Source organism: Drosophila suzukii (assembly GCF_043229965.1).
Source record: "Drosophila suzukii chromosome 2 unlocalized genomic scaffold, CBGP_Dsuzu_IsoJpt1.0 scf_2c, whole genome shotgun sequence".
In the NCBI taxonomy this organism is placed as follows: domain Eukaryota; kingdom Metazoa; phylum Arthropoda; class Insecta; order Diptera; family Drosophilidae; genus Drosophila; species Drosophila suzukii.
The window spans coordinates 37990607-38014981 of NW_027255896.1; the positions used below are offsets into that span (position 1 = coordinate 37990607).

Consider the following 24375-nt stretch of genomic DNA (forward strand, 5'->3'; position numbering starts at 1 on the left):
GAACTCAGTTAAGGTCAAAAGATTTATTCATAGAGAGCGGGCCACTGTGGTAGGGGATGGAATTTTATCTAATTTGCCGGAGCCTGGACAAACTTCATCATCAAGTCAGCCGTCAAAAAACCCCTAGTGTTCGACGCCACTAGCGTCGATACTTTTGCGAGACATCGTCTGCAAGCCTTTCCTCATTTGTCGGAGTCGTTTTCGCAACAACATCGGCAGCTGCTTGCGTTTCTCACTGCGCTCTCTTCATCTTCTGACTCTCGCCTAACGCACCATCAACAACATCAGCCGGAGCTTTTGTTGTCCACTTTGTGCGACATTCGCCGTCCGCCTGGCTTGAATATCAGCACGCTCCTCGGAGTTGCGCTCACATCATTTTCCGTGGCTCTCCTGATACTTCATCAACAACATCAGCCGGAGCTTTTGTTGTTTGCTTTGCGAGACGTTCGCAGTCCACCTGGTTCTAATATCGGCGCGCTCCTCGGAGTTGCGCTCTCATCATCTTGCGCCTCTCTCCCGTTGCACCGTCAACAACATCAGCTGGAGCTTTTGTTGTTTGCTGTGCGCGACATTCGCCGTCCGCCTGGCTCTAATATCGGCGCGCTCCTCGGAGTTGCGCTCTCATCATCTTGCGTCTCTCTCCGGAAGTACCTAGAAAATGGGGTGGATTCTTACTCTTTATCGCCTAATAGTTATGCGCTCTCCGTCACTACCTTTCTGACGTCCGACTTTCTACAACAACTTTTATCGACACATTTGGCTGGATGGCGGGCCTCTCAGAGTGCTCTCTCTGAAGGTGCTCTCTGGAAATGCTTTCGCCATCAACAACAAACAATGGACTGCGGCTGCTGTAGTACGTTCTCGCTCTTTATTACCAGGAGTGGATTCACCTGCGTTCAGTTATATCTTGAATGCTAATATTGATTGCCCACCTAATATTTGGAGCGCCGATCACCAGCCTATTCGTATCCGTACCACTACTTTACTGAAGGTTCTTACAAATAATTTTATTAATTATGATAAAATCCCAGCGAGGCCTCTTACGGATTCGGGCCATGATGCTGGACCAGTTATTGACAGCTTGACCATGGATGACCGGATATGCGCTAACAATACAAATTTCAATATTTATTTTCAAAATATCGGTGGTATGCGTACGAAAGCTCAATCCCTTTTCCAGGCAACGTCTCATGGTGATCATGACGTCATCATTTTTGTTGAAACCTGGCTCAACATGGATTTCTTCGATAATGAATTCTTTGATACAAATCTTTATCATGTGTTCCGTAAGGATCGAGATTCCGTTAAAACACGATGCTCCAGAGGTGGCGGAGTTTTAATTGCTGTGCGGCGTGAGCTGCGTTGCATTGCTATTTGTCTCCAGAACGAGGATTCTCTGCTCGACCAACTCTGTGTATCTCTCGCTGGTCCTACGGAAACAATTTTCCTGACAGTATCATACATACCCCCAAGCAGCAGTTTTGATTTATATAAAGCGCATGCTGACAACATTGCCCACCTATACCAGGAGCTGGAAAATGGCCAATATATATGTGTTTTGGGCGACTTCAACCTATCTTCGCTCGTGTGGGCTCATGATCTTGAGTCTTCAGCAATGGTTCCCAGTAATCTGCATCTTCCCCACGAAATCTTAGTCATCGATGAGCTTCTTAGTATGGGATTAGTCCAGATTATTCATGTTTTTAATAACTTAAATAAGCTTCTAGATCTAATTTTTGTACACCCTCATTTATGCCTTACTCTATGCTGCAGCGATAATCCTCTAGCCGCGTGTGATGCTCATCACAAGCCCCTATTAATCTTAATTACTTGTTATATTTTCTCACCAAATAATTCTCGCTTGCCTCTTACCTATATTAATTCTAGCAGTTTAGATTCTATCCGTAGTGATATTTGTAATATCAGATGGGCGGAAGTCCTCTCCCATGCGGATGTGAATACTACCTATGAAGTTTTTATATCTTTTCTCTCTACTATTATAGGCAGATATGCTAAAACTAGAGTTCAAAGTTCTTATAGACTACCATGGTACACACAAGGACTAAAAAAATACAAAAATCTCCGAAATAAATTCTATAAGCGCTACATAGAAAGCGGTGAAGCTGCCGACTTTGATCGGTACAAACAACATAAGCGTGAGTTTGAGTTCCTCAATAAATTCTTATACAGCCAATATATTGCTGATATAGAGTGTAAACTAATTACCAATCCTAAGTCATTCTGGCACTTTGTCAATTCTAAACGTACAACCTCCTACTTTCCTTCCCATATGTCATATGAAAGTCTTTCAGCTTCTTCTGATATTGGGGTCGCTAATCTATTTGCTAAGTACTTTGTATCTAACTTTGAACCGAGCTCGCTGTGGAATGACGATGATTCAGTCGGTGCCATTGCCATGATGCTAAATATTGGGTGCTTAGATGTTACTGATTTGGACTGTCATATGGCGGCTGAGAGTTTTAACGACTCAGGAAAATTAGACTGCGATGGCCTTTCTCCATTTATTTTGAAAAACTGTATAGGTTTTCTTTGTGAGCCCCTAAAAATGATCTTCAACAAGTCTCTTTCCACTGGGGTATTTGCGAATAGATGGAAACTTGCCACAGTTTCTCCTATATTCAAGTCTGGTTACAAAAATATTGTTTCAAATTATAGGCCAATTGCAAGGCTAGGTTAGGTTAGGTAAGGTAGGAGTGGTTGGAGACTAAATTTTAGTCCCCTCACTTAGGCCACAATGGGCCCCTTGTGATACCACATGATCTCTGAAAAGATCCGTTTCCCTAGCTCATGGGTTATCTGCTTTCGCGAAGTATTCTGTTTTTCTTAAGAAACATAGTAGTTTTTGAATGCTTACGTCCTGAATGGCCGCAAGGTTCGGAAGTGTGTAGCTACCTAGGGTTTGAAAGCGCTTTAGGTTATGCGCTGGTCAGAAGCATAGGAGGTGTTCGATGCTCTCCTCTTCGTCTATCTGTTTGCAGCTGCGGCAGAAGTCGTGGTTACTTAGACCCAGCCTTATCGCATGAGTCCCTATAAGACAGTGGCCCGTGAGGGCATTTAGGAGAGTGGAGATGTTCTCCCTGCTACATTGTAGGAGAGTTTTTGTTCTTTTCGTGTTGTAGTTTGGCCATGTGAGTCTAGAATTGTGGCATGTTGAGATTGAGTTCCAACGGTTGTTGGAAAGAGTATACAATCTCTGCCTGAGATGGAGCTTGCAGGTAGCCATGGGCATCCCTACCGTGTCCTCATCGCGAAGGATATCGGCGGTTGTCCCCTGTCTTGCTAGCTCGTCTGCTATGCAGTTGCCCTCAATGTTGCGGTGTCCAGGCACCCAGATGAGGTTGATACTCAGATGAGTGGCCATCTCGTTAAGAGATTTGCGGCATTCAGAGATTGTTTTTGAGCTCGTTGCGTAGGAGTCGAGGGCCCTGAGGGCAGCTTGACTATCCGAGAAGATGAAGATATCTATGTCTTGATGTACAGACGTGTTCAGGTGGGTAGTGGCTTCCTGAATTGCAATCACTTCCGCTTGGAAAACACTACAGTGGTCTGGTAGGCGGAAAGAGACTTTTAAGTCTAGTTCGGGGGAAAAGACTCCCCCACCTGTTTGGGAGTTAAGCTTGGAGCCGTCAGTGTATATGTTGACGGCGTTTACGAATTGATGTGGGAGGTTGTCCCAGTCTGAACGGGTGGGTATATAAATTTTGTATCTTCTTTCGAAGTCGACTATGGGTGGGACGTAGTCTGTATAACGTGGTAAGGGAGAATGCTTTGATAGGATATTGGAGTGACCCGTGGAGCCTGTTGTCCATGCCGCTGCTTCACGGAGCCTCAGCGCTGTGGCTGATGCCCAGCTTTTGGCAAGTAGGTCCAGGGGTTGGAGATCGAGAATTGTATTTAGTGCCTCAGTGGCGGTAGTGCGCAGCGCCCCACTGATGCAGAGCTCTGCGCTTCTTTGGATCTTGTGAAGGATCCGGAGGTTACAGTTTTTATCTAGAGAAGGCCACCAAACGATGTTTCCGTAGAGTAGAATGGGCCTGACTATTGCAGTATATAGCCAGTGAACTATCATGGGGGAGAAACCCCACTTCCTCCCTATGGCTTTTTTACAAGCGAAGAGGGCTATGGCCGCTTTGCGTGTGCGATCTAGGATGTTATCAGTCCAGAGAAGGTTTTTGTCAAGAATGACACCTAGGTACTTTGCTTGGTTGCTAAAGGTTAGGCGCGTTTGGTGTAGTTTTGGGGGAACTAGAATTGGTACCTTGTACTTCCTTGTAAAGAGAACTAGTTCGGTTTTTTCCGGGTTAACTCCCAGTCCACAGCCAGCTGTCCACCGGGAGAGGGTGGATAGGGCTGTCTCCATTAGATTGCAAAGGGTTTGCGGGAATTTACCCTGCAGTAGGATAACCACGTCATCCGCGTAGGCTACCACTTTTGTGCCCGCCTCTTCTAGGAGTGAAAGCAGTTTGTTGACCACTAAAACCCATAGAAGAGGTGAGAGTACGCCCCCTTGTGGGGTTCCTCTACTGACGTTCCTGGTCGAGTGGGCCGGTCCCATAGTGGAGTGCACTACCCTGCTGGTTAGCATGGTGTGTATGAGTCCCACTATGGGCCGCGTCAATGCCCAGTTTAGTCAGAGCACAAGTAATCGCCGTTGGGGTGACGTTGTTAAAGGCGCCTTCTATGTCTAGAAACGCTGCAAGAGAGTATTCCTTATTGCGGAAGCCTCGTTCTATACTGTACACTAGAGAGTGGAGGGCGGTATCGGTTGACCTACCCTTACGGTACGCATGCTGTGCGTCAGAGAGTAGGCTATGGTCGATGGTTAGTCTGATGTGGGTGTCGATTAGCCTTTCCAGGGTCTTCAACAAGAAGGAAGAGAGACTGATCGGGCGGAAGTCCTTTGGGTTGGTGTGGGAGGGCTTGCCGGCTTTCGGTATAAAAATTACCTTAACGTCCAGCCACCTTGTTGGAATATGGTTTAGAGCAAGGCAGCCGTGGAAGATGGCTGTCAGCCAGGGAAGGGACATATCTAGTGTCCGTTGTAACCGGGCCGGGAAGAACCCATCTGGGCCAGGTGATTTGAAGGGCTTGAAAGAGTTGACAGCCCACTGAATGCGGCCAGGGTTTGAAATGTTGTCAATACTCTGGTCGTCTAAATTCTCCTCTATGTGGAGGTCCTCCATTACATGGGTGTTCTTAGGGAAGTGGGTGTCTAACAGTAGTTCAAGGGTTTCCTGACTGTTTTCCGTCCAGCTGTCAGCATTGGTTTTAAGATAGCCAATGGTCGCTGGAGCTTTAGCTAGAATTTTTCTGAGTCTGGATGCCTCCGCAGTAGATTCTATACTACTGCAGAAGTTAGCCCAGGCTCTTCGTTTTGATATTCTAATTTCCTTTTTGTATAGGCTTAGTTTTGTATGATATAAATTCCAGGAGGATTCGCTATTGTTGTATTTAGCTTTATTGAAGTAAGTTCTACACTCTCTTTTAAGGTTCGCTAGGGTTGGGTTCCACCATGGGGGTTTGTGCTTTGTTTTGACTGTTCTACTTGGGCAAGCCCTTTTTAAGGCCTCACCGCAGATATCAGTAAAAGTGTTAACTAGGCTATCTAATTCTTGACGGTTGCGTATGTGTGTCGGAGGAGCGGGTAGGTTCCTGTTGAGGAGATTTTTATAGTATCCCCAGTTGGTTAATCTTAGATTAGTTATGTTCTCGGCGGGAGGATGTTTTAGACTTATTGTAAATTCTATATATCGGTGGTCCGAGAATGAGTGTTCGATCCCCACCTTCCACGCGTCTAGCTGGTCTCAGATATTAGAGTAATGTCTTGTACTTCCCTCCTATTTCTAGTGATGAAAGTTGGGTCATTACCTTTGTTGCAGATGAATAGATTTGATTGAAGGAGATAGTCGTAGAGTAACTCACCCCTTTCGTTGGTGTTTGTACTTCCCCATTGTATGTGGTGTGAGTTAGCGTCCCCACCCAGGATGAGTTCCTTAGGTGAGTGAGTGCGTATGAGTTCTTGTGTAGTGGTGTTTGGTAGTGGCCCTTCGTAGTCGTGAGCCAGATAGAATGATGCTATGGTGTGATGGGTGTGTTCGTTTAGCTCCAGTCTGACCGTGGTAAGGTCGCCTTCGCTAAACTGTGGAATAAGAAATGTGTTAAAGTGTGACTTTGTAAGAATGCAGGCTCTGGTTTTACCCTTGTCCTTGGTGTAAAAAAGCTTGTATAGGGGGGTTGATAAGCCACAGATGTTGTTACCAACAATCCATGGCTCTTGAATGAGGACTACGTCTATGTTGCCTGTTGCCAGGCGGGTGAGGAGGGCAGCGGATGCTGCCTTGCTGTGGTGCAGATTAATTTGCAGAAACTGCACCATCTTTGGGACTGGGGTCGGGCTGGGTACCCTCCGCTTCCTCCGCTATGTCCTGGAGAACAGAGCGCCCTGGTCGGGTTGTGTCCTGGGTGCACAGCTGCTTCAGGCTCTCCGTCAGCTCCGAGTCGGTTGACACGTAGCCGGTGAGGGTGGCCTCTTCGTGATCTGGTTCGTCGTCGCTCGGGGGTTCGTACGACGCGCAGGCAGCCTGGTTGTCTGCCGCCAACTTATCAGTGTCATATATGCGTAGCTGCACCTTATCGAACCCGTAGTTCACTCTGTGTTGTTGGGCTGCGAGGGGTTCCAAGCAGGCCTGGTTCAGGAGGATAACCACGCTCATGGTGACTCGCTCGGTTTTCTCTACCTTGACCACCTTCCAACCGTCTGTTGGAAGTTTTGGGTTGAACCTGGTCAGTAGGCTGAGTATAGCCTCTGGTTCCGATGGTTCCGACGGCAGCCACACCCTCGCTCTCGGTCGAGACGGGATGTCTGCAGCCTCACAAACTGCCAGCTTGGCCCCGGGGTAGACCTCGCCGACTTTGGTAATTGCAGCCTTGTAGAGTGCTGCCGATCTCTCGTCTTCGCAGGCGACTTTACATTGCCCTGGTACCACCCTGCATCTGTGCAATCGGGTGGCGGGCCTGGGTTTTCGTCCAGCACTTTCAAGGCCACTGATGCAAGGGCCCGTCTAACCAGACCCCATTGGTTTCGTGGGATCCTACCGCCTTCAACGCTCTGGTCGATGACACCAATGATCTTCCGATCCTTTACCACTTCCGCAAAGGATCTCGACCATGTGCCGCGGTTGGTTACCTTAGCCTTCTTGCTCGCTGGTTGAGCTGACTCCATCGACCTCTCTCGCTTGTTGCTGTGGCTGGTGGTCATAGCGATGTCGAAGTCTGGGATAATTGCCTTTGCCCAGGCTATGTCCTCTTGGATTTTTTGGTAATCCAATTTCGATGTCTGATCCTCCCGTATCGGATTGGTGGCCAGCCGTTTGAGGATCCTAGAAGCATTCCTTCTTTCAAGAGGTCCTGCCTGGTTAGGTGGTACCCTCTTAAACTCCTTTGCCCTGGTACTCACCACGAGACCGGCCTTAGCGCTACCCTCAGGTTGGAGTGGCTGGTTAGCCACACCTACGCTGGTGGAAGGCTTGGGCTTGTCGCTATGGCGAGTTGGGCTTAGCCGGCTGCGTTGTTCGCTGGCCTTGGCAGGGGTGGACGTCACGTGGACTGGGGTAGTCAGAGCCGTGATTTTGCTCTTTCTTTCGTCGTTGGTTACGACTTCCGACTTTATAAGAGTGTCGGGCTCTTGTCTTGTGCAGTCTTTTAGTTTTATATTTGTTAAGTTCTCCATATTAGTTCCCACGAGCTGCGGAGAAAGGACAGGTCCACCCGGGCAGAGATCCGCCGTACCCGGGTAAGGCTGAATGAAACTCGGGCTCCCAGCCAGATTGACTCTCGGCACGGTACGAGTGACACCTTAGTCCAGCCCGGGCTGAGATGAGTTGTGTGGGTAGGGAAGAGGTAGGTACAGAGCGTGTGGGTAGGGATGTGTGTGAGCTATTTGTCGGAGGCGGCAGCACAAGCGCGACGTCGGTACTGCTACGGCGCAGATACCCGCTGACTGTCCGGGGCTACTTATTTGCGCTTCGTGTTGGGGGCTTGGTGGTAACCGGGCCGTGTCCACCTTCCACGCTTATTCGTAGCTACCCTGGAGAACCAGGGCGCTCGCTATCCGCAACCTGCGACCCGTTCGGTAGCCTTCAGCTCGGCGCCCTCAGAGCCATCCCACTAGCTCTTTAGCCGAACCAAAGCTAAGTAATGTCTCAAAAATGTTTGAACGAATTGTAGCTAAGCAGCTAACTTTTCTTGCTGGTCGGATCATCAGTCCTAACCAACATGGTTTTATGCCTGGAAGGTCAACTACCACTAACTTAGCTACGTTTAATCTTTTTTGCATCCACTCGTTTATCAGTCATCATCAAGTTGATGTAGTCTACACCGACTTCGCCAAAGCATTTGACAAAGTCTCCCATAATGCCTTATTGGCAAAATTGCAGAAATTGGGATTTCATTCATCAATATTAAATTGGTTTAAATCTTATTTAGATGGGCGGATTTATAGAGTAGAGTGCAATGGTGTTTTCTCAAACCCGTATGTGGCTACTTCTGGCCTTCCTCAGGGAAGTGCATTGGGTCCGTTTCTATTCATCATCTTCATTAATGATTTAAGCTATTGCATAACAAATTCTGAATTCCTGTTGTTTGCGGACGATCTTAAAATATTTAGGTCTGTAAATTCAATCTCCGAAAGTGAACTTCTTTAAAATGACCTAGTAAAAGTGGGAAATTGGTGTTCTCGTAATAAGTTGCCTCTGAACGTGTCAAAATGTTTCTACGTTAGGTACAGCAAACGATTAATTAATGTCCTTAGCTCTTATTCCATTAGTTCCCATGTTCTTTCCTTAAGAAATGAATCACTGGACCTAGGAGTTATGTTTGATACCAAATTTACTTTCATGGATCACATAAACTACATAATTCCAAAGGCATACGCTATGTATGGTTTCGTAAAACGAAATTCCACGCAATTTAAAGATCCGTACACGAAACTAAGCCTATTTTCTTCGTTCATTAGGTCCAGATTGGAATATGCTTCGTTTGTCTGGAGTCCGACTGGAACTACACACATCAATCGTATTGAGCGTGTTCAAAAAAAATTCCTATCTTTTGCCCGTCTTTCTCTAAACTTTAATGACCCGGTTCCCTCTTACTCTGCGAAATGTCGTCTTGTGCACCTTTCTTCCCTACAAGATCGTAGAACAACTAGCGCACTAGTTTTTATTTGTGACCTGCTGTTCTCCAAAATAGACTGCCCTGCATTGCTGAGTAGCATAGGCTTTTCCGTACCTGGTAGGTCTTTAAGGTCATTTGAACCTTTTTTTATTCCGGCATATAGAGTTAACTATGCTTTTAATGAGCCTCTGTGTAGAGCCTTGTTCTACTGGAACAAACTTCCATCTCACATGCGGCTGGACCCATGCTCCCCTAGGGAATTAATTAAGAAAACCCTTTACAATTACCTTTCGTCCCTTAGTATTTAGTTTAGTAATAGACAAGTAGCCAGTTGAGGTACCAACTGTTGGCGAAATAAATAAATAAATAATGTATGATTCGGTGTATTATCTACATATGAACCGCTGATTATATTACATTCCAAACGAATTGTATTAATTTTTAATATGTTCACGGTTTGATCTGATCGAAATGTTTTTGTAGGATGTGGTTCTAGTACTTTTTGATGGAAACCAAACAATTGTCCAACCGATCTTTCCTTATTAAAGTAAACTGACTCTCGCATGGTAGTTATTTCAACTTGAAGTGTATTATTATTACTTTGAATTTTTAATGTATTTTCCAGGTTATAGTCTTTTAGTTTATTGTAAATAAAATCGGTGATATCATTCAATTCATATGATCCAGTTGGAATTGTAATAACCTTGTCACCGATATGGAAGAGGTTATTTTTTTCATCAATATTTGGAATCGAATTATATATATTAAAATCGATAAGAGCGCACTCATATCGACCATTCAATTCGATAGGTGGAAAAAAGTTTGTATTTATAATGGAAGTATTTCCATTCAAGGATAATGCAAGTGATCTAGACATATTGAAATCTCTTGATAAACTGTGGGATTGTAAGTATCTAACCAAGCTTTATATTGAAATTACTCCTTAAATCATAATAAATTGATCAAATCCTTTTCTGTATCTTCCGTTATCCATTTCGTTATCCTTGCTAATTAATAGGAATCCGTGCTTGTCCTCCCAACATTTTTGACAAATTTTCACAAATGTTTCATAGTTCATATCAGTGTTAATATGGTCCCGATATATATGCCGCATATTTAAATCATCTTGCTTAAACATTATAATAAAGTTGGCATTGTCACGAATCAGATGTTTAGGTATATGACTATACGTTTGACATAAATAAAAAGAGTCGATATTTTTATGTCGACCTATGCAAAAATAAGATCTTATGTTATCTTGTTTTTCACAAGCTACGTCATCGAATATCATAATGGAATTGTTTTTAGCTTCACTGGGGTCTAGTACACCCTCATTATGGGAGAATGTATGATATCCCATTCGGTTTGATTAATTTCTCCAAGTACTCATATTTAGGTTGATATAAACTTTTTGAAAATATATAAACATTTTCGAATTTTAATCCATTAGGACTCTCTATTAGACTTAACATAATATTAGTTTTACCACAATTCGAAGGCCCAACAATTAGAGCCCTTATTGTGTTCGGTAAGAGAGCACTATGTCGTGGCGGTAGATTTTTTACGTTTTCATTGTTAATATTTCTAACTAAAATTTGTTGTTTCTGACTTATTAAACGCATCTTTTAACCTAATGTACCTCATTCAATGAGAAATCTTTGATGATTAAACATCAATAAAATGGGGAAACGTTTTTATAATCGCATCAGTCGTATTTTTAATTGTAAACACGGTGGTGGTCTTGTCGATAAGCTAATTAATACATTACCGTTTGAAGCCCATATTCCGGGATATAATTTTTGTGGACCGGGTGCAAAGTTACAGAAACGGTTGGAACGTGGTGATCAAGGAATAAGCCCATTGTATGAAGCTTGCAAAGAGCACGATATTGCATATTCTCAAAACAAGGTATTGAGTGAACGACATAGGGCAGATTCCATATTAATTGACAAAGCCTGGTCGCGTGTCAAGGCACCAGATAGCAGTGTTGGTGAAAGAGCAGCAGCATACTTTGTTACAAATATAATGAAAGCCAAGAAAAACTTTTGGTATGGGATTGAATAAAACGGAAAGGAAAGTAAGAAAAAAGGTATTGAAGAATAAAATGAAGAAGACAAACCTTTCGACTGTTATTATTGCTGCTACTAAGACATTAAAAAAACAAAAACCATTAGACATTATGAGTGCAATTAAAGTTGCATGTAAATCAATTCATCAATCAATGGGTTCTAAGAAAAATGTTAAAGTACCTCGTGTAATTAATGTACCCAAAAATGGAGGTTTTCTACCAATCGTGCCGATCTTGACAGCCCTCAGCGCTCTTGGTAGTTTAGCAAGTGGTAGTGCAGCAATTGCAAAAACAATTAACAATGCGAGAATGGCTAAGGAAGATATGGAGGAGAAAAAACGTCACAATAGGAAAATTGAAAGTGTTGCTGTAGGAGAAGGATTATATCTCAAGCCCTATAGAAAGGGTTATGGTTTCTTTCTTAAGCCCTATAGTAAGGGGAAAGGAATTAAGAAGCGAAAAAACTAATTTCTCTGCTACCCAATAGACCACTATCAAATATCGACATTATACATTTTGCTAAGAAATAAATCCCACATTTTAGAGGGGTGTTTATGAGAGATCTACTCCCAGAAGCACCAAAAAGTAGGAAGTGTGGTATAGTAAACTTAGATAATTCACGATCAAGTGGTACACATTGGGTTGCATATAATAAAAATAAAAATAACATACATTATTTCGACAGTTTTAGAGAAGTTGTGAAATACTTGGGACATAGAATACAATACAACTACGATAGAGTTCAAGACTTTGATACATACAACTGTAGACACCTGTGCCTCGCTTTTCTACTTTCTTTCGTAGAAAATGTGGAGTCAAAACCGGTATATTTAAATGGTTAATTTACATTTGGGGGGTTGAAAATCAATGTATGGGTACGTGTATGTGTGAACTCTGTATGGTATAAAAAGTGGACCTGCACGCGTTCAAATTCACAGTCTAAGTTTCTACTTCACATCGAACGTCATCTAGAGGACAAGAATTTTTGATCATTCTTAACAAAAAAAAGCCTATAACTGCTCATAACAGCTCAAAACAGCTGGTGACCAGCTTATAACAACTAGTAAACAACTAGTGAACAGCTACTAAACAGATAATAACCATCTAATAACAGCTATTAACCAGCTAAAACAAGTAGTAAGCAACTACGAAACAAGTACTGAACAACTGCTAAACAGGTAGTAAACATCAAAACACAGCTAAAAACAACGTGGAACAACTGTACCAAGTCCAAAAAACTCAACAACCATCATAAATCAGGAAAACCAGATGAACATTGTAGTTAAAGAGTTCAATAAATCTAATAAAAAGACACTGCTATCGAAGACAAGGATGCCTGAAAATGTAAGATTCCCGATCCTCAAGGCGGAGCGCAAAACAACAAAGTTTGGAGAATCTATTGTTCTCGAGTTGGAGGAGCACATTCTGTACATGCCGGAAAGGTACACCTCTCTTCAAGATGATATCATCAATGAAATGGTTGATGGAAAATTTAATATTTATAAAAAAAGATTGAGATTTTCAGAATATAACAATAAATACGCTTTTTAAAATATAATGAAGAAAATGTATCGAATCTTTTTTTTTTATTCGGAAATGGTATATAAATATTACAGATCTTGGCGTTCCCTAAACAGTATTTGTTTAGTAACTGAGGATTGACTACATGAATTTCGGAAATTTTAAATCTTTTACCTATAAAGTTTGAACAATATACTACAATGAATATTTTGTCACAGTTAACCAAAGCTAGATTTGCTTTGAAGCGAAAATTCGATGATCTCAAACAAGTCAAAAATCATACGAATTTACAATTGGAGGAAACTTTTAAACCTATTACTGAACCTTTACATGAACTTGTTAAGGAAAATAAAAAACAAAAGATTTCTAATGTAAAAGATAGTATAAAAGTAAAGCGTGAAATGAAGCAAATTAAAAAATACGATGATGATAAGAGAGAGCTTGACGATTTCTACTTTACAACTAATGAGAAAGATCCGCAGTCTAATCGAAACATAACTCCCCCAAGGTCTTTCGATGTTAGTGATTCCTATAATCAATTCTTTTCACAAACGAATATAGAGGAAGATATAGAAGAAGAGAAAAAGGAGACGGAAAAGAGTGAAGAAGAATGGACAACACCTTTACCAATGTATACAGGAGAGGCCGATATGGGTGTGGATGCAGAGCTAGAAGATAATAACACTAGTTATAATTATGATTTTAATATCAGTAATTTGACCAGAGGAAATGTGTTGGATAAGGGTTATGGACCTTAAAAAAGCGCAAACAATTAATTAACTTTGGGAGATAAAGAATTAAAAATTAAAAATAATAAAATAACATTTTCTAGTGGAATGAGTTGTGATCTGACTCCTGGTCTGTACTCTCTAATTTTTCTTAGTAAACCTGAAGACTATGGTGATCAAGACTTGAAAATGTATAAAAAAATTATTTTAGAAACGAATATACATAGAGTAGGCTTTAAACCTAATAACAGAATCAAGGGTACACGAGCATACAAATATAGCCATATTATTAAGAAGTTGATAGACAAAGATTTCAGTCCTACAACGTCTTCTCCACTTCGCTCAAAAACAGGCTTTGGTTACATGACTCTTCAGAAATCAAATCCAAACTATGTTTATTGGAATGATGTAAATGAGTTAGTCGAACGATTGGAAATTTTAGTAGCATCAAAAGGAGCGGGTAACACCAGCCACAACAACGAAATTTTTTCAATATAAGAGGAATTGCGTGAAGAAAGGATTATATATTAATGGGTATAAATAGGAAGGACAAATATGTTTTATGTATATGTTTTGGACATTTTTCTGTTGATAAGGAACGATTAGAAAATTCGAAAAGACGTGTTAATTCTACTGAGGGATTATTCATCGATGAGGACGGTAATCTAAATGCTCAAAGTAAACGTATCAAAAACGGATCTAAGCCTTTAGACAACAATGACCTAGCAACGAAACAATATACTGATGAAATCCTCGGAAAGTTGGGAGAAGATTTAAGAAAAATTATAACTCAAAATGTTAATCGTCGACTCACAAAAATTTCAAGCTTAGAAAATAAAATTGAACTGAATAATAAGAGGCCAGACAGCGCTGACCAAATTTTTGCCAAAATTCTGGAAAAGATTAAAACCATTGAGGACTATATATTTAAATATGTAACAAAACCGATATCATTACCGAAAAAACCCACAATTGAGTTAGAAGGTGTCGCTTTTCAGCCTATTAGAAGAATATGATTAAGCGAGAAATCGTAAATGAGTTGCACGGACCATCTCGAAAAAACTTTCAACGAAGACGAGTGATTACAAGGGGTATAAACGATCTGTGGCAAGCAGATTTGGTTGAAATGGGAGCCTTTTCAAAATCTAATGATGGGTAGGGTTGTTGACTGTTATAGACACACGCATTAAAATCAAAAAATGCAAATGATGTTTCCCAAGCCATGGAGAGAATATTTAAATCGGGTCATGGAACACCAAGAAACCTGCAAACTGATGATGGCACTGAATTCTTTAATTCTAAATTTAAGGTATTAATGAAAAGTTATAGGATAAATCATTATTCAACCTTCAGTACTCTAAAAGCATCAATAGTTGAACGTTTCAATAGAACTCTTAAAGAATTAATGTGGCGTGAGTTTAGTTTCAATGGAAAATATAAGTGGATAGATATGTATAAACAATTAATTAATAAATATAATAATAGAGAGCATAGAACAATAAAAATGAGTCCAAGTAAAGTCAATTCTTCCAACGAAAAACAAATATTACAAACATCGTATAATCACCTGAAAATATTTGTTGCAAGTAAATTCCGTAAGGGGACCACGTTCGTATCAGTAAATATAAACATGTCTTTGAGAAAGGGTATACACCAAACTATACAACAGAAATCTTTAAAATTAGAAAGGTGAAGAACACTTACCCTAAAACATACTTACTTGAAGATTTAGATGGTAGCCCGATTCAGGGCGGATTCTATAAAGAAGAACTGAAAAAAACACGATTTCCCCACACATACCTAGTTGAAAAAGTTGTAAGGCGAAAAGGAAATAAAGTTTTGGTTAAGTGCTGGATAAACAAGGAAGATATTTTGTAAAATAATAAATGATTTATTTAATTAATTTTTATTTGTATATTCATTTTTGTTTATATATTTATTTTATCTTATATTAAGTTTAATATTAACATTTTTGTACAATGTTTTAAACTAAAATTAAATATAATAAAAATACTTTTTACAAACTCAAAATCATTTTCATTTATATTTTCCAAGGTCTCGATCATAATAAAACATCTCCAATTCAACTGATTTATAAAATAGTTCTTTTTCAATATGTTCCTTTTGAAATTTAAGGCTATCTAATGATTCTCCATCGTTCACATAATTATTTTGTATCATCTCACCCAAGCAAAATGAATTTGATTCTAGCCATTCAACATTTTCTAAAATATCTTTTTCAATTAATCTCTGATGTTTTATTGATGTCGTAGCATGGTCTTCATTTCTTAACTCTAAAAATTGTGTTCCATTAACATTACGTTTTCTTTTGTTATCTTTGCCACAAAGAATTTTTTTATTTACTTTACTGTAGTTATTTTATGTGCTTTTGATCTAAACATTGTTCTATTATTATATAGTGAGGCCCCAGTTAATAAAACATTTTTATAGTCTTCAATTGTAAGATTTCGTGAACTCACTCCCTTTGCTTTATTATGTGAAGATTCAACTTGATCTATTTTATAACAATACACCTTTGAGCACAGGCCTACAAATTCTGTCATGAGTTTACCGTTAAGCTCATCTTTAAAAAACCCTAAACTTTTTTTGTTAACTCTTTTGAAGTTATATAAATTAATTCTTTCAAGATCAAGATTCTTCAAGATCATTACGAATATCTTTATAAAAATCTTCAGTTTTTATTGTATAGATAAATGAATCAGTATCCATATAATTTAAGAGTAACTTTTCCAGAAACTTTGGCTTCATATATTGATAGTGAATATCATACATTTTCCATTTCGATAAGTCTAATACTGCAAATCCTAAATACATTGGCTTATTAAATAGAACGGACAATCTTTTCATTTGAATTGCATAGAAATTATCATTATTTTAGTTGCACTATGAAAATTTGATTTTGAAATTAAAGTTTTGGCACAATGTGATTTTCGTCCAGTCTTCGAGCTATCCGGAGCTTCCCATGTACTAACAAGCTTAATATCGACCCTGCGCTCGGGATCTTCCATTGTTTTTCCGTAAACAGAATTATTCATTAATTTAAAAAAATCTTTTTCAAATTTATTTTTTGCATTTTGCCTACACAGAGAGAATTATTCAAGTAATTTGTACTCAAATTGAGTATTTTTGTACTCAAAAATTCAGCATGAACAAAAATTCTCACATTGAGTGCAAAATACTCACTTTCAGTACAAATTTCTCAAAAAATTTGTACTTAAATTGAGTACGTTTGTGCTCTTTTTTTAACATTTTTCCTCAATATGAGTACAAACTGCACTCATTTTAAGAAATAATTTAGCTTGAATTTTAGAATTGAGTATCCCCTTTTCTCAAACTGAGAAATTTTTAGCGCTCAAAATGAGAAACAAGTTCTTGATAGTGAACTTATAAATTCTTAAATGAAGAACTTTTGCACTTAAACCCGCTCCACCCATTCCCAGAAAAAAGGTAAAATATTTTTTTTCATTATATTTTGTAATACAGTTATATATATACAAACATATTATTTTTTATTTAAGTTTATGTTCCATGTTATGGGTTGATATTATTCCCTTAGCTGTCTGGTCTAGCGAAAAGCAAAGAGGCTGAAAAGAAAACGTTATTGTTAGCAAATATTGTAAATATGTATATATGCATATATAAATATGAAACAATAAAATTAGAATGTTATTAAATGTACATTTAAAATGCATGTATGTATGTATGTACATTATACATAAAAAACTAACAAAACTAGACACGTGCTTCACGCCACTTACAATCACACATACATACATATTGATGTACACGCTTTGGCAATATTTTTGCAGTGTTTGTTTATTGTATCATTATTAAGCACATTATAAATACAGTTAAAATTAAAGAACTTACCCTCGAGGTACGGAAGGGTGGCACGAATGTCCAGTTCACTACAAAAGTTTTTTAACTTTGTGTTACGCGCACGTCTTCACTTTGCTAAATCACACGGCAAATGACAGTCACACAAATGCGGCGCGTACCACTTTACACACCCATTAGTGAGAAAGAGACAACCATATACGCAACGAACTAAAGGCCGCTCATCTCTCGTCTCGTTCGCAGAACGGAACTCTCTAGAACCAATTATGAGAATTATCAACTCATTTTTGAGTCTATCGATTACTCATAATGAGAATATTAATTCTCAAGTTTGAAATTGAAGAACACATTTCCTCAAACTTAGAATTTTGTGATCAATTCAAGTTATTTTTCTTAAAATGAGTGCAACTTTTCTCAACATGAGCTTTTTCCACAAATTTTGTACTTAAATTGAGTACATCCTCAAAATGAGAATACAAATTCTCAATTTCAGAACGTCATAATTTTCTCTGTGTATGTAAAGTATTTAGATCAATATAATTCTTTAACCAAGGCTTTTGTAAAAACTGAACACCTCTATGGATCTTTTTCAATATTAACCCATTCTGTATACATTGTTGCAAATTCCGATAATGTATTACATAATTTTTCTTATTTCCCAGGTCAGCAATTAATTTTTTTACCTTATCCTCTTTTGAGGCCAGACAGTTTGACGGACAAAATGGAAGATTATTATGAAGATCATGTAAACGGTATGGATATGTTAAGTCCACTTCCAAAAAATAACCGTATTTGCTATCGATTGGAATATTATTAATATCAAAATTGTCTATATCTGTGGTAGACATCCACTTAAAATCTTTATATGGTAAAGGTTGTGACATTGCCCAACCATACAAGTTATTCGCATCCACATACATTAAAAATGAAGACTCCTTCGAGGAATCATAATCTGACAAATATTTGTTATTTGCTTTTGTATATCTATGACAACATTGAACTAAACCACCTCGAATGCTACTTTGAATAAATCTATACATATCTATATCTGTCAGCAATTCAAGTTGAATATTTATTGATTTCAACATTGCCTCCCAAGATAGACCTGGTGTCGTAAAATACTGAGCTGGGTCAAGTGAATAAATTTGCATACAAATTTTTCGGAAGTTTTCAAAAATGTCGGTTAAAAGAAATACATAAGTTTTTAAATATAATTCTAAATAATCTTTAAGAGTGGAACAAGAGAAATGCGACCAAACTTTAAGAGCTTGATCATAATCTTCCTGAGAGCATTCCCTTTCCGTTAAATTACTAAAGAATGCTTCCCTTGGTGGGAGGGAAGTTTCCTCGAGTCTACTAGCGGAGTCTAAATATTCATAGGGAAATATACCCTTCTTACGCATTAGTCCAAATTCTATATCATTACTGAAAAACGATTTAACAGTGTTCAATTGATCATCAACTAAATTAGAAGCTAGGGTATCTAAACTTGATGGCATAAATCTATATGTATCGAGAAAACGAATTTCAAAACTATTTCCACCTAAACTTTTTATTTTCTTTGAGACAGAAATATAGTTTTCCTTATTTATTGGTATTACGGAAATTTCACCGGGAATCTTTCCCAACTCTTGAATAAATAAATGACAGTCGTATTTTGAAAAATTATGAAAAAATACTGGTATGAATTTGTTAACTGTATAATCCAGTTACACTTAGAGTGGGCTGCACCTCTAAAGCGACCTGTGAAATGACAATGATCTCTAACCCTATCAGTCCCTAAATCTTTCTGACAAATAGAACAATTCAATGAATCATTAAATATTTGCTGGTCATCCAAAGTTATTCTCATAGGAACTATTTTATTTAAGTAGTCATCACTCAATTTAGTTAAATTTTTATCAATGAATCTACAAAACTTACTCCCGAATTTTTTCCTGTTTCTAAAACAAATTTATCTAGTCTAGAATCAAAAGCACACTTTATATAATACGCATATGATATTGGAATATGTTCATTAATATTAAATAATTTGGGGCTCACTTCAAAATATTTTGATTCCAGAAGGCATTCAAAATCCGCGTAGACAACAAATGGAACTTGAAGCTGATGTTGAACTTGGGTAAATTCCAGTGTGTTGTTCTGGGGTGCGGCATCTTTGAAACCTTCCTACTGCAGAGCGTCTTGTGTTTTAATGCAGCTTCCTGGGTTCCGGAAAAATTCAAACATACATTGCAGAAAAATTGCGCCCTCCTCTGATTTCCTCTTTGAGCAGTCATTAGTCTTTGAAAGAGAAATATATACAAATTAGTTAATTGCTTAAAAGAGATAAAAATGTATAAAAAAATTTACCTTGAAATATTTTTAATGTACATGTAATGTCCATTTCCACGTTCTTCCAAAAACATCATATTGATATGAAGAGGCTTTTCCACTCCCGATTGAAAAAGCGGTCCAATTATTTCCCTCGTCTCTTCATTATATCCGAATACGTTTAAACTCATATGAGTATTCTTCTTTAAAAAATTTTTTATACATTTTATTTCAAGGGGAAAGTCAACCCTGTGAAATCTAATATTATTTCATCACTTATACGAATTATCTCCAGCGATATATCAATATTATATGCCGAACATCTTTGCGGCCTGTTAACAATTTTTAAGGCAGAAATCAAAGCCCATTTAAAACAATAATGATCATTTTCGTTACAAACGTTAACTATTGCTTTTTTCGATAAAAGGAAACGAGGTAGTGGTATGAAAGATGAACCAGCCATCGGTGTATAATGATTCACATTCATTTCCAAGCGAATCAATTTTATAAGAGACCATCCACTATCTCTCTCTTGAAATTCTTGTGTTTTTGAAATTATTTCCATGGTATGTTCATGGAAGATATTTTCTAAGTGAGAATCTTTATTCATTATCGTCATTTTACTTTGAAAACTTTTCATATCAATTTCTTCAGATTCTTCTTTAAAAAGTATATACTCTGCAAACAGTTTAAAGTTGACTTTTGCTGAAGTATAACTTTCTAACAGAATGCTGAGATAAGGTAGCAGGGACAGTCCAGCTTCACTCAAGAAACTCTCTGGTAAGATCAAGTCCGATCCATCGTTTACATACATGTAATGTAGTATTCTTCCCTTGAATCCCTCAGAAATTTTTTTGACTCTTCCGTCAAGGGGTTGAATTGCATTTCGCTTATGCAACTCCGAACGGACATGATTTGCCCACTTATTCTTTAGCAAGAAACACTTGCAGGATTGGCAAAACTGATTTTGGTTATTCATTTTATTTTATTCGTTTTGTTTAAATTCTTTTTTCACGATCACTTTTTCACTTTTACTTAAGTTGTGTTTTGACATAGCAGAGTATCCCACTTCAAGACTATTTTGGTAGACTAACTATTGTTTAGTGTTTGAAGTGGGCGTGTACGATAATATTGAAGATGAGAGGTGCATACTTAAGATTTTTTTAAATTCAAAAACTAAGGTAATTCTAGTAGGTTACATCGACTATTCATTGGTTAGAAGAGATGAGAAGTATTGATTTTGAAACATATTTGATACATGTGTAACCAATCACAGAATCATAGAATTAAGGAGAGTGTTGGTTAGAAGAGGTCGCACATACTTTGCTGCAGGTGGGAAAGGAAAGGTCATTTTTTATACACACCATCATACTCAGGTAGCCAATAGGGGACAGTTTGGAAAAAATCATTTCGAGTTTGGGAAAAAACAAAGATTTTCATTTGTTGAATTTCGAGAATGCACATTTTTGGGTAAAAGAAGAGGAAAAATCAAAAATTTTCATTTGTTGAATTTCGAGAATGCATATTTTTGGGTAAAAGAAGATGATGAAAACCTGTATAAAATTTTCTTATAAATTGTGTAAGCATATTTAAAAGGGTAAGACGAGATTGTTGACTTAGATAGACAACATGCATTCAGTTAAAATAAATAACTTTCTGAATGTATTTGACGGAATTCTGTTCAATGCACACTATGTACGGCTCCAGTTCATACAATCCAAACTCTTTGAATGTGAACGAGGTAACATGAAAACAGCTATTCATGGAAATAATATGGACACCTGCGTGTGGAGCAATGATGCAGCCACTGAGGGAGTTGATACTTGTGTATGCCATCGAATTTCTGATTACAAAAAGGAAGCACTCAACATTATGAATATATACTATAATCTAGAAAAAAGAATGAAAATGATTAAATAACATAATAAAACATGTTCCCAATACCAAAATAAATGAATAAATGTATTATTATGCTACAAAATAAACTTCTGACTTTTTATTTCGAGTTAAAATTACAGGTACGGAGAATGGAAAATATTTCCTTGACTGAGATATGTCGGCTACTTGCGAGTTGTTGCGCGGTCGTGATTTCAACCCCTATTATGGGAACGTCGTATGAGCTCGTATGAGGTCGTTGGCGTGAGGCCCATGATCTTGTCAATGAGCGTGCGCCTTCTGGGTTGTGCATGTGTCCCTTTTATTGCGGTCAGGTAATTGACAGGTGCGCATCTTCGGGTAGCTCTTGCTTGAATCCCTTTTATGACATGTTTATGACCGGTTTGTGGAAAGGAGAGAATCTTAGACAATTTACCAGTTAAACATTCTGGGGCGGAAACAAAAATGTGTATTTGAAAATATTCCACATCTGAGAATCATTAACTTGTGAGATTTATTTTATTGGGGTTCTTTTGATTTCTAAATTAGTTTTATAATCATAGGAAACATTATTCCCCAACATGATCGGATATGTTCCTCTGAGATAACCATCTTTGAATACTTTGGTTGTGCCACCTTTCACACGTGCACAGCAACACCTGTGATAATGAGGCAAAAGGGTACGTGATCACACCTTTCCCCAACATGATCGGATATGTTCCTCTAAGATAACAACCTTTGGATACTATGGTTGTGCGACCTTTCTCACGTGTACCTTTCTCACCTGACTATTAATTGCACATAATGAGGGGAAGGATACATGATCAATATTGTCACATGGGGATGTGGGGGCGATGGGGGCAATTAATTTTACTCTTTATAGACATTATCGTGATATTTTTATGACTTCAAAGCCCATTAAAATCAGTAAATTTATTGGATTATGCTAATTGTCCCAGAACCCGCATACGTTAATGAGGGGGGTGAGGGGGGGGCGGTGGCCATTAATATGCTAATTGTCCCAGAATCCGCGTTTCCCTACTACTGTTTACTTCTTCCCACGCCGGTTCAAGTCATCCGCGCTTTCCTCCTTTTCCCGGTTTTTCACAACTTTCGCCGAAAATAGGAGTGAAAACCGAGTTCAGCTTTCTGCAAAACTAAATGCTGATTCTCGTGAGGTACGCTGGTCCACTGCGGATCCGTTTTTTTTTTGTACTAAATCATTGATTTTATTTTGGACTTTTATGAAATTATCATGATCTAGGGATCCTGCTATTCATTTCCAAATGGTGTCTTTTTCATTAATACCTTTTTTTGATCTATTGGTTATTATTCGTGAGATAAGTAATATGATAATTCTTAGATCGTGGGATATTTCCCAATGAAAATTCTGGCTGTCGTGATAGTTTAAAAATTCTGTCTCAAGATTAATTATCTCTCTATAAAAAATAATATTATATGTTATAATAATTCTGGGTATTATTCATAAAAAAGAACATCTTTGGTATCCTTTTGAAGAAGAAAATCATGGTTTGTATATTTCATAATTTCTGATTTGGTTGTAGCTACCATCAATAATAAGTGCATTATTGAAGTCATTATCTGGGATTTGAGACATGTTATTTAATATAATCTTTATGAATCGAACGGTTTTTGTTATTTATGATTACATTATTAAGAAGATTTTCCCTAACGACTTGTTTTTTACACCTAGAATGAAGCTTGTTTCTTTCCCCCGTGTTTCTTTTCGTAGATTACTTCTCCTACCCCATATAAGTAATTCAGCAGATTTTTATAAACCCATACTATGACTAAAAGTTCCTTCTTATTTTTTGCGAATAATTGTTCGGTTTTGGTTAAAGATTTTGAAATAAAAGTTTTTCGTTTTCCTTCTTGAGAAAGAACAGCACCAACAGCTAAATCAGACGCATCAGTTGTTAATTTTAATTATGACAATTAAATCTGTGTAATGTTGTTCAATCGTTTTTGAAAATATTATAATGTCACCCATATAAACATGACACGTTTTACCCACTTGTTTTCTTAAAATATCATCGTTTGCTCGTTGGAGTATTCTAGGAGCGTTTGTTAAACCAAAAGACATTCTTAGGTTTTTGAATTTTCCATTGTTATAAGGTTTTCTGAAAGTCTGCTTCGTTCATAGGAATCTGATTAAATCCAGATTCCAAGTCAATTGTGGAAAAGAATTTAGTTTCTTCAAGACTTGACAAAATCACCGAAGGGTCCAGCATTGGATATATATCAGGTATACTATTTTCATTGAGTTTTTTATAATCTATTACAAGTCTGAGTTTTGGAAATCCATCTTCGTTGATACCCTTTTTTGGTACTACTATCATAGGGGAATTATAAGGACTTCTAGTTGGCCATATAATTTTTTCTTTTATAATTTGACTAATTTCAGCGTTTACAAAATCTGAAGCTGATACATAAGGGCTCGCTCTGATGTTTACAAAATCGGCTTGGATGTTTACAGTATCCGTTTGGTGTGGAATCTGTGAAACTGATCTCGGTGGGAATAATTTGGAGGCGTAGTTGACAGAAATAGATGACCACTGATTTATCTCGGAGTCAGTCAGAGTTTTTGGAGATTAGCTCTTGGCTCAAAGGTGTTTATAAATTGGGTAACTGCCCCTAAATTATGTGTTATGTAACTCCCCCTACTCTAAATTGAATCTTAGAACTTATGAATATATTGAATGTAGTTGATTAGACAATTCCACAATGACATATTCTTCTAGGGTATTTTTTATTGCCGGAATAATATTTTTTTCATTGATGGAAATATTACTTTCTGGT

The 24375-nt window shown here is 38.1% G+C and overlaps 1 protein-coding gene across 1 annotated transcript in view; it reads left to right on the top strand.

The window, feature by feature from the left end:
- Positions 1–18199, top strand: part of TpnC4 (Troponin C TpnC4) — a 242322-nt gene extending 224123 nt beyond the window's left edge. Inside the window, exon 5 of the mRNA XM_070998686.1 lies at positions 18030–18199. Within this exon, the coding sequence (XP_070854787.1) occupies positions 18030–18184 (155 nt within the window). The 3' untranslated portion in view covers positions 18185–18199. The remainder of the gene's footprint in view (positions 1–18029) is intronic.
- The last annotated feature ends 6176 nt before the right edge of the window (positions 18200–24375 follow it).